General features: G+C 32.7%; 4 protein-coding genes across 5 annotated transcripts; all 4 read left to right on the top strand.

Annotated features, from left to right (window-relative positions):
- The first annotated feature begins 819 nt into the window (after positions 1–819).
- Positions 820–2,750, top strand: LOC135800912 (venom acid phosphatase Acph-1-like). The gene is made up of 5 exons (XM_065314242.1): positions 820–1,072; positions 1,132–1,230; positions 1,300–1,539; positions 1,784–2,308; positions 2,369–2,750. Exons 1-5 carry the CDS (start codon positions 965–967, stop codon positions 2,528–2,530), a joined length of 1,134 nt encoding a protein of 377 aa, XP_065170314.1. The 5' UTR covers positions 820–964; the 3' UTR covers positions 2,531–2,750.
- A 78-nt stretch (positions 2,751–2,828) lies between these two features.
- Positions 2,829–4,780, top strand: LOC135800914 (venom acid phosphatase Acph-1-like). Its single transcript, XM_065314243.1, has 6 exons — positions 2,829–3,149; positions 3,421–3,759; positions 3,875–4,054; positions 4,112–4,235; positions 4,287–4,489; positions 4,541–4,780. Exons 1-6 carry the CDS (start codon positions 3,123–3,125, stop codon positions 4,688–4,690), a joined length of 1,023 nt encoding a protein of 340 aa, XP_065170315.1. The 5' UTR covers positions 2,829–3,122; the 3' UTR covers positions 4,691–4,780.
- A 1,449-nt stretch (positions 4,781–6,229) lies between these two features.
- LOC135800210 (venom acid phosphatase Acph-1-like) lies at positions 6,230–8,164 on the top strand. Its single transcript, XM_065313371.1, has 4 exons — positions 6,230–6,550; positions 6,771–7,115; positions 7,176–7,691; positions 7,828–8,164. The coding sequence occupies exons 1-4, from the start codon at positions 6,347–6,349 to the stop codon at positions 7,960–7,962; spliced, it is 1,200 nt and encodes a 399-aa protein (XP_065169443.1). The 5' UTR covers positions 6,230–6,346; the 3' UTR covers positions 7,963–8,164.
- Positions 8,165–8,305: 141 nt separating this feature from the next.
- On the top strand, positions 8,306–9,720 carry LOC135800212 (venom acid phosphatase Acph-1-like). Of its 2 annotated transcripts, none has more exons than XM_065313375.1 (5): positions 8,306–8,491; positions 8,543–9,061; positions 9,125–9,236; positions 9,303–9,506; positions 9,578–9,720. In XM_065313375.1, the coding sequence occupies exons 1-5, from the start codon at positions 8,354–8,356 to the stop codon at positions 9,628–9,630; spliced, it is 1,026 nt and encodes a 341-aa protein (XP_065169447.1). In that variant the 5' UTR covers positions 8,306–8,353; the 3' UTR covers positions 9,631–9,720. The 2 variants fall into 2 exon arrangements, with proteins under 2 accessions (XP_065169447.1, XP_065169446.1); XM_065313374.1 differs by having other exon boundaries at positions 8,307–8,491; positions 9,303–9,523.
- Positions 9,721–9,772: the final 52 nt, after the last annotated feature.

Here is a 9,772-nt window from a genome sequence, read left to right as displayed (position 1 = left end):
TAAAGAATTACTTTTTGGTGTCTTGATAACCAATTTAATTGGTCTCCCAATAAACTACTTTGCATTATTTTGCATTTTATGGTTATATTAGCAGGAATCACCGACTTAAGTTAACAAATCACATCAAATTAAAAAATATATATATATAAAAACTATATAATATAAATCAAGTTTCAGTTATGGACAAATTAAATTCATAAGAATATGCGCACCTATGAGATGTTTTTGCATATCTACCTATTATAATATTCATATATTTCATGCAAATATTGTGCATTTTACAAATTATTGTTTTAAATGTTCAAGGTGATTTGAACCATTTAAATCTTTTTTGTTAAGAAATCGAAATAGCGCACCTCATTTATCCTCACATGATGCTCAATGTACCAAATAGAAATAAATAGATAAAAAAGTTACATATCCGTAACTACTATCACACTGTAGCAATAGTTTGTTTGTACAAGTTTCGTGCACGTTTTAACCATCTATTAAAATAATTGATAAATTCATCATTATTAATTATCAGTTAAACATTAAAACAGCTATGAATAATTCACTTGACATTTCGTAATATGGAAATCGGTCAAAAGATCAGTGTAACATTTATCATGACATAGCAATTGGGCACGCAAAAATCCAAAACCACTATATACATCAAAAACAACGTATGACCATGTGCGATAATGATGCAGACGCCGTTATCAACTACGACATGCTGTGTCTAGATGGGCGCTATGATTTTATGCATAATTAATAAGGAATGATCAAAGTGGGGATGAGCAGAAAAAAGAAGATCGAGACGCATTGCTCGTATAAATATTCAAATTGTCAATAAAAGCAATCAGTTCAAGATTGTACTTCACGAGAAAGTAAAACTTGACTGCATAATATGTATTAACACTCAATTGCAATTGTTGATAACTCGTAATAAAAATAATATCACAAGTTTTTTTGCGTTGTCAAGATGAATTTGCACTTTGCGTTCGCGTTTTTCGCATTAATTGTGACTATAAATGACTGCAGAGCTCTTGATGGAGAGAGTAAAGACAAGGAATTGGTACAAGCACATGTGGTGAGTTATAATTTATAACAATAAAACATAAAACAAAATTTAAAAAATGTTTTTTAAAGATTTTTAGGCATGGTGAACGTACTACCTATCAATTCTATCCAAATGACCCCCATATTAACAAAACTTTTCATCCTATCGGACTTGGCGGATTAACAAACGTAAGAATTACTTTTATATTGCTTTATTTTTATTATAATCAATTAATTATATTTTATATTTATATTTAGAATGGAAAACTTGGCGAATACAAACTTGGAAAGTTCCTGCGAAAAGAATACAATTCCTTGATAGGTGAATTATACTCTGATCAAGATGTGGACGTGAGAAGTACCAATACAATTCGGACAATCCAAAGTGCGCAGCTAGTCCTCGCAGGACTATATCCACCCGTTTCTGAACAGATCTGGCATCCCGAGCTGCGCTGGCAACCAATTCCGGTTTTCAGCAAGTTAAAACCAGAAGAAGACGTATGTAAACTGAACTATATTGCACGCGACAATAAATTGCGCTTATCGCACGCGACTCGTGTGTTCGCATCGTAGGCAAAGTCTCATTTTCATTCTCGGCCGCATTATCGCTCGTCAATGTCAATATACTATGACGAAATGAGTCTTTGCCAACACAACTCAAACTGGATTGATCTACAATTAATTCGATTTTGACTATTCATCAATGAATTTTTCTAGTTCAATGTTGAAATTGTGTTTGCAGCTTTTGCATCCTGAGTTATGTCCGAAAAAACTTGCTTACTATGATGACTTACCAAATCAAGGCAGCATTTATCAAACTTTTATTAAACCATATGAAAGTTTATATAAATACGTCGAAGAAAAATCTGGAATGAAAATACGACATCCCCATCAGCTTCTTGAATTCTATTTTGTTGTGAATACAGAAGAAGATCTTCATTTAAATCTACCTGAATGGGTACACAAAGTCTACCCGGATCAAATATACCCAGTGGCTAGTCTGACTTATAGCTATCATAATATGGACAATGAAATCAAGAAAATCAACGCGGGATATTTAGTGAAAAAGATTCTAATGGATGCTTTTAATATGACTGAAGTACCGAAACAAGAAGGTGTTAAGAAATTGTATTTGTACTCTGGCCATGAGAGTACTTTAGGTTATTTACTTTTTGCACTGGATGTCCTCAAACCGCACATTCCTGCCTATGGTAGTGCGATAATGATTGAACTTTACAAAGATAAACAGTCGGAATATTTTATTAAAGTAATATTTAACTTGTTAATGTAGGCAACACAAATAGCACATTTAAAATTCTATTTTCAGATTAAATACCGCAATAGTCCTGTGGCCAATGCAGCTCTAGAATTCATTCTTCCAGGATGTAATGGTAGGACTTTTTGTCCACTAAAAAAGTTCTTTGATTTGCAGAATCATTATCTGCCGACTCTCAGTATTGAAGAAGCTTGCAAACTGGATAGTCCATAGCTACATTACGATTTAATATAACCTACATTATTTTTAATATTTATGTTAAAATTTATTAGACATCTAGAATGTAGTCATAATTTTAGGTAGAACTGACAATAACTGCAATTAAATTATCTTTTAGATTTAGTTTGTTTTAGATTTACGAAAAGATTTATGTAAATTATTTTTAAACTGTCACAATTTCCAAGCGAATAAAGCACCTGTTATCATTTCAAAATGTAATCTTCCAAACAACCAAGCGTGTTAAATGTAAAATTATGTAGTAAACATAATTCCCTCATTGTGGTAATCAAAGCCTTCAAACAGTTCAACATGTTACGAAACACCTCAAACCATTCAAATTCAAATTGTTAACTTATCAGACCACCATTATGTCTGCTATGAAAGGTACCTTCATTATTTTGGCCTGCTGGGTTGTTTTGCTGGTCATTATTTACTTTACTGGTATCTGGCCTGGATATTATTGTGATCGATTGAATGAAGTTGATAAAAATATTCGAATAATAATTCATTAGATAACGATTATTTAAATGATATAGAAAATGAAGCATGGTTTCAAAAATACTCTGAATATTATCCAGAGAGAAATATGAGCACATTGAAGTTATTACATGTGGTAAGAATACAATTATTAATTTTTTATATAAAAACATAACAAGATTGAGATGGATTATTTATTTTTGTAATGGTTGCATCAAAAACACGTTTGTGATGTTTTCGATGTTATAATTTGTTGCTAGGTAAGAAGTAAACAACGAAACTCAAATAGTGTTATTATGGTGTTACCTCAAGGTTAAAACTAATGTGAAAATTGAGTTAAACTGGCGTTAAAAGTTTAAGTCAATATCAAATACATATAAAATTATATAATAGATCAAATCTTTCAGCTCGTTAGACATGGTGATCGAACCAATTTAGAAGAATGTAAATATCCAAATGATCCATATTTAAATGAAACCTACGAACCGGTAGGTATTGGGAAATTGACCAATTTAGGCAAGCGGAGAATGTATGAAGTTGGAAGAGCATTACGACATCAATATAACGAATACCTAGGTGATTATAAATCAGAATATTTAAATGCTGTTGCCTCAGAGTTGGGAAGAGCCAGAAATTCGTTGGAATTGATTTTGGCTGGATTGTTTCCACCTAGTGAGGAATTTATTTGGATGAAAGGATTTAACTGGCAGCCGATTCCGTTTCACTCCAACAGTGGTAAAGATAATGTGCGTTTTAATTCAAATATGATTGCTAATATGATAGTTATGCTAATTATGTAAATTAAGTACAATTACTATAATAATGACGATATCAGTAGCTGTTATTTTTAATTTGCGATAGCTTTTGGGAAATCCCCGTCGTAATTGCGCTAACTGGACGCAATATTATGCAGAATCGCACGCGAATTTCCAAGACGTGATGACTAACTATTCAAATTACTTCGATCGACTTGTGGAATTCACCGGATGGGACCGCAATCTCCTAAGCGCCAACTTGATGTATAATTCAATCACAACGAATGTAATTTTGCGTGAAATTTGAATGTCAATGTTAAAAAATAATATTTGGTTGTTTAAGTTGGCTTGGGGCTACGAACTCGATGAAAGTTTAAAGGAATTCTGGCCGGAACCGACGTTGACATTGAATAATATTTTCTGGAAAGCTTTCACAAATACGGAAAACACTCAAATTGCAGGAGCTGGTACTTAGACTAGTTATTTTATATTATATTATTTAATAAATTTAAATTTAGGTAAATTTATTGATGAGCTTCTTGAGCAAATAACTAAAAAACTAATGGATTCAAATATGACAAAGATACATATTTATGCTGGAAGTGATTTTAACATTATGTTTTTAATAAGGATTCTTGGACAAGAAATTTTTGATAATCCTCCGTTTGGAGCACATCTTATTATTGAATTTCATAAAAACGGCGAGGAATCATTTTTACAAGTACTAATGTAATATATCTTAAAAGTATTTATTAAATATTTTTGTTTACAGTTTTTCTATCGGCCAAATTTGGACGGACCGCTTCTAGAATTAAAAATTCCTGATTGTCAAGCACCCGCAAGTGATGGTCAAATGCGCTGCTTGTTTGACGACTTTTTATTGACTAGAATTAAGTTTTTGCCATATCCAAACTACTGCTGAATTTAAATTTATTCATAAAATGAGAAAAAATGTAAATATTAACATTTTATCGTGTTATTAAATCGTAGTTTTACGACTTTAATATTCTCATATTAACATCACTAATTATTTAATAACATGTTCTATTCTCATTAATACAATTACAGTTTACAATGTCTGCCATATATTATTTTTTAACATAAAAAAATAATTGAATGTCGTATATTTTAATTTTAGAACAATGTTTCATTGCCTTTCGAATTTATGACTACAAGATTATTGCCTATAATAATAGTAGAGTGGATGTAATTACGAATACAATAAAAATTATTAATTTTCTACACTAGGATCGATGCATTTTTAAATTTGATGTAAACTTGGTGGGTCGTTGCAAGAGTCAACGTGCAGAAGGTCGTTCGATAAATTTCAAGGATGACTTCTATACGCTTCTGCAGGCGCGTAACTTCCAACAAGAATTAGCCAACTGCGGGCATACCGAGTGTTCCATCAAGATATAATATAACACATGCATACAAAAAATACTTCACCAACTCATTAAATTTCCTCGTAAAGCGTTTTTAAACGTAATTATTTTTTTGAAGCATTTTAATTAAAGGCAATTATTTAAAATATTTTACAAAAATTTCGAACGTAAACGCTGGGTATATCAACAAACAACTCATTAACGTAAAGTAAACTTAATGCATGGCAAAATCATGTGCAGAAAAGTATTAGGTATTCTCTTAATTATTATCGGCTTTGAGTACTTGACTGACGTGTGCGTTGTAATTTCAAAGCGACGGCAAGCATGTAATAATTCTTCGGCAGACCATTTTTGCGTATTGTGCGCACAATTAATCACACGCGGCACGTTTATCTAGTGCAAATAGTTGTCGATTGATTAGTCTTAAGTCTTGACCGATGACCAAAGAGCAAAGAAGAATTGTACTCGTACTAGAAACTAACGCCAGTAGTGCGTGTGTTTCGCTATATTTGTTTTGGCATTGAAATTGACTTGACTCTACAAATACACGAACAAAACAAATGCGTTGATAACTGGTGACAAATTTATATTTAGTTTGCGCGCACTCGGTGAAAATGTGGTTTGGAAATAACACATTAATATTTACGCACGTTTATTGTAAAGCACAAATGCGTTGAATTCATAATAACTGAATGAGAAATCAAAATACAAATTTACAACTTAACCGCATTTTTAACCACAAAAGCGCTAATTGCAGTATATTTCCTTATCATTTATTTTATGTCAAGGAAGTAGTATTTTATTTATAGATTAGTATTTATTTTTATTGATAAAATAATATAAACTTTGGATTTTTCCGTTAGTGAATTTCAAGGACTTAGAGTTTGTTTGTGATTCATGCTTCAGTGCGCCGTTAAAAATGTAATAAAGTTGTATAATGATTAAAAACCGCAAATTCCGTCTCTTGTACGACGAGCGAGATTAGGGCGCACTTGAGTCGGTCAAGTTTGGAGCGTCGATGATTAGCAAATGAATGGTAATTAGCAGCACTGACGTGCCGCCGTGGTTGGGAAACGAGTCGACATCACTTGGATTTGCCGGCGCGGTCGGTGCGGTTCGCGAACGCCCGACATTTAGCCTAGCGCTCTATAAAGTCAAAACGAATAATTCCGATTCTCACAAATCCGTGCGAAATGCCGTCGCGCAAGGTGCTCTCGTCGGTGTCGCCATCCGCGTCAGGATCAGTGCCAATGCTGCAGAAGACGTTCGCCATTCTGGTAGCGCTCGCCGCCTGCGCCACCTTCGCGGCCGGCTATCGCATCTCCGAAAAGGACAAGAATAAACATCTCGATGACGATTCAAATGAGAGTAGCGACACACTAGTCCTAGCTCATGTGGTAAGCAAATCAAAATCTATTAATATTAATAATAATTAACTTTTATTTCTAATTTTCAATGATATTTATTCATGATCATGATTCTAACCTTTGTATCACAATGCAATTCCCAGTTCAAACAGTTCAGTGTTTGTTATGAGTGTTATAAGTATCATACTCACATGAATGTTATTACTGTTTATATACTTTTTTATAGTTTATTTGTTTTGAATTTGTTTAGTTATTTCGTCATGGAGATCGAACACCAGATGTCAGCACAATTTATCCCACTGATCCGTACGCCAATGAGACGTATGCTCCCTACGGTAAAGGACAATTGACTCTGCAAGGAAAAGAAAGGGCTTATCGACTTGGTGAACTTCTACGAGAGCGCTACGACAATTTTCTTGGACCCATTTATTTACCAGACCTTGTAGAAGCAAGAAGTTCGTCGTATCCTAGGACTAGAGCAACTTTAGAATTAGTTCTTGCTAGTTTATTTGTTCCTACCGAAGAGTACAAAATCAGAGACAACTTACTCTGGCAACCAATTCCATTTGAATTCACACCAAGAGAAACTGATAATGTAAAATTTATTATCTTAAATTTAAAAGTGTATAAAACTAATATTTATATTTGATTACAGTTAATTGCGACGTTTATCTCATGCGAAAAAGTATTTGACGAGGTTGAGGAAGTCCAGAAAGCTCCGAAAGCAAGGAAGGAATTCAGGAAAAACAAAAGAATGTACGATTACCTCAGCGAAAAGTCAGGATGGGATGTGAATAGCACCACACGCGCTAGTTTTATTCAAAACACTCTACAGACTGAATCTGAGTGGGGTCTACAACTCCCAGAATGGGTGGAGAAGGTGTGGCCCGGTCCATTAAAACGCGCCGCTGGTGAATTCTGGAGATTCTACGGTAGTACCCCAAAACTACGAAGTATGGCAATTGGTAATCTCTTAGGGAAAATGATCAACGACACCATTATGCACATCACCAATGATTTACCACAAGCGAGGAAAATGTTCCTTTACGCTGGTCATGATTTCAATGTGGTACCATTTGTTGCTGCACTTGGTAACCCTGTTTCGGAGACACCTTACACCGCACATGTTATTTTGGAGGTTCACAATGTTGACGATGAATATTATATTAAGGTACAGTCAATTTAATGTTTATGAGGTCAATGGCAGTAGGCAATGCACATTATTGCCTTCAAGCATGAATAACATTGTTCTTTCTTTATTCACTTCATGGTCATTCATGTAGTAATTCTCTATAATTTAATTTCAGGCATTTTATAATGATTATTCTGAACCGGAACCTAAATTACTACGAGTAAAGGATTGTCCAGAGTTGTGTCCTTTTGAACAGTTCCAGGATCTGATGAAGGAAAACATACCAGCGCCTAATAAATGGTGCAAATGATTCATTTGCATCTTATTCTTGAATGTTTTAAATTGGCTTAAAAACTCAAAGATTTATAGATGTATTTATTAATTAAATATGATTATTTATTAAGCGAGTACTACGTAAAAAACTAATTTTATGACAGCAGTGTACAAATACATGACCAATGTGTGATTTTATGATTTTACAATAAATATAGTATTTTTTGCCATAAGATAAATCCGAATTTGTAGATAATAAATTCATTTTCAGAACTGAAAGCATTAAATTTTATTTCACATAAAAAAGAAATGTTTTTTAAATTTTTCAAATTCTTTGAATATAATATCTGTATGTATTTTTAACTGATTATTTTAAATTCTTTAACAAAACAAACAACATATGATACAGTAAAGGTTTAGTTTTAACAATGAATACTAGTCAGTGGCTTGTACATATTGGCATTGTTCCTCTTGCAATAGTAAGCATAATCATTGCCATGATAACTATCTCAGAGCACGTTGTTAAATACCCAAACAAGACAGAAAAATTACTGTTACTGCAAGTAGTAAGTATCCATATATTAAATAAATATACAATTTACAAATATTACTTCAAGATATTTGCTAATGGTGAACAAGACTCATTACCCTTCATTCCACAATCTTCTTCTGATGCTGACATCTACTGGTTAAACGAAAGTTCAGTGCTTTCATTGCAAGGACAAAAGCGTGCCTTCAAACTCGGGAAAGCAATAAAAAACATCTATCAGTTATACCTTCAAAACTATGATTTTTCATATGATTTAGTTTATTCTAGCACTGGATATTTAAATATTTTACAAGCGACATTACAGTGTGTACATGCAGGGCTCTTTCCGACATTTCCGGGCGCTCAGATTATTAACGTTAATCTTGATTGGAGACCTGTACCTTATGAAGTTTATCCTAAAAATGATGACATCTATATCTACCAAACAGAAGTTCTTAAAACATTAAGAGATTTAAGAGTTAATGGACAAAATGATTCAATGTATGAGACACAATTAAAGAAAACTTTAGATGTTATCTCAAATATTATTAAATTTAATGCTAGTTTGAGCGATGTAGTTATGATTAATGACTATTTAAACATCCAGGTAGTATTTAATTTATAGAATTAGTTAAAATACCAAATAAAAAAAATAATATAATTATTTTAGAATAAATTTAGAAAGTTATCAAATGAATGGAACGAAATTTGGCCTGGTGACACAACTGCGTTAGTAAATGAATTTTGGAAAGAATTTGCATCACACGCACAACCATCTGCTGGTAAACAGATACAAAAACATAAACAAAATTCAATACATAAACATAAATTAATTGTCAATATTTTAGTGCCACTACTGAATGTTTTTCTAGAAAATATTAAGAAAAAAATAGCTAATGAGCTTCCCACGGCTAGAAAACTACATTTGTTTTCTGCCCATCGTTTGAGTCTTGTAGAGATTTTATCGGGTTTAGAAAGTTGGGATATTCTAAACGGAACCATTACACCTTGTTCGTATATTCTTTTGGAAATGGTCCAAGAATTTGCAACAGGTTATTATAAAATACATGTAAGTTTATTGCCAATTAAACTTAAAACAAAATAATTTTTTTCTCATTTTTAGTTTTATTTTGGAAACGGGACCGAAGTAGATCAACCACGACCGTTTACACCTAAAAGATGCGCAAATGAGACTTGTACAATTTTTGAGTTTACGAAAATTGTTAATGGCCTAACACTTTTATAAATAAAATTTATTATAATCGATATTTTTTGCAAAAGAATGCAATACGATACTTTACTTCTAAAGTATATAGCG

Source organism: Atheta coriaria, unplaced genomic scaffold (genome assembly GCF_025399875.1).
Source record: "Atheta coriaria isolate IRGN ID8LTWV9N9 unplaced genomic scaffold, Caltech_Dcor_3.1 hic_scaffold_10_pilon, whole genome shotgun sequence".
Lineage (NCBI taxonomy): Eukaryota > Metazoa > Arthropoda > Insecta > Coleoptera > Staphylinidae > Dalotia > Dalotia coriaria.
The sequence above is the reverse complement of the archived record's forward strand: the minus strand, read 5'-3'. Positions and strand labels throughout refer to the sequence as shown.

Excerpts from the sequence above, each read along its gene's own strand:
- LOC135800212 (XM_065313374.1), top strand. The coding sequence starts at position 8,354 with ATGAATACTAGTCAGTGGCTTGTACATATTGGCATTGTTCCTCTTGCA. Across the intron at positions 8,492-8,542 it reads AATTACTGTTACTGCAAGTA|ATATTTGCTAATGGTGAACA; the intron begins GTAAGTATCCAT and ends TATTACTTCAAG. Across the intron at positions 9,237-9,302 it reads ACACGCACAACCATCTGCTG|TGCCACTACTGAATGTTTTT; the intron begins GTAAACAGATAC and ends TCAATATTTTAG.
- LOC135800210 (XM_065313371.1), top strand. The coding sequence starts at position 6,347 with ATGCCGTCGCGCAAGGTGCTCTCGTCGGTGTCGCCATCCGCGTCAGGA. Across the intron at positions 6,551-6,770 it reads CACTAGTCCTAGCTCATGTG|TTATTTCGTCATGGAGATCG; the intron begins GTAAGCAAATCA and ends GAATTTGTTTAG. Across the intron at positions 7,692-7,827 it reads ACGATGAATATTATATTAAG|GCATTTTATAATGATTATTC; the intron begins GTACAGTCAATT and ends ATTTAATTTCAG.
- LOC135800912 (XM_065314242.1), top strand. The coding sequence starts at position 965 with ATGAATTTGCACTTTGCGTTCGCGTTTTTCGCATTAATTGTGACTATA. Across the intron at positions 1,540-1,783 it reads AGTTAAAACCAGAAGAAGAC|CTTTTGCATCCTGAGTTATG; the intron begins GTATGTAAACTG and ends TTGTGTTTGCAG. Across the intron at positions 2,309-2,368 it reads AGTCGGAATATTTTATTAAA|ATTAAATACCGCAATAGTCC; the intron begins GTAATATTTAAC and ends TTCTATTTTCAG.
- LOC135800914 (XM_065314243.1), top strand. The coding sequence starts at position 3,123 with ATGAGCACATTGAAGTTATTACATGTG. Across the intron at positions 3,760-3,874 it reads CCAACAGTGGTAAAGATAAT|CTTTTGGGAAATCCCCGTCG; the intron begins GTGCGTTTTAAT and ends AATTTGCGATAG. Across the intron at positions 4,490-4,540 it reads GCGAGGAATCATTTTTACAA|TTTTTCTATCGGCCAAATTT; the intron begins GTACTAATGTAA and ends TTTTGTTTACAG.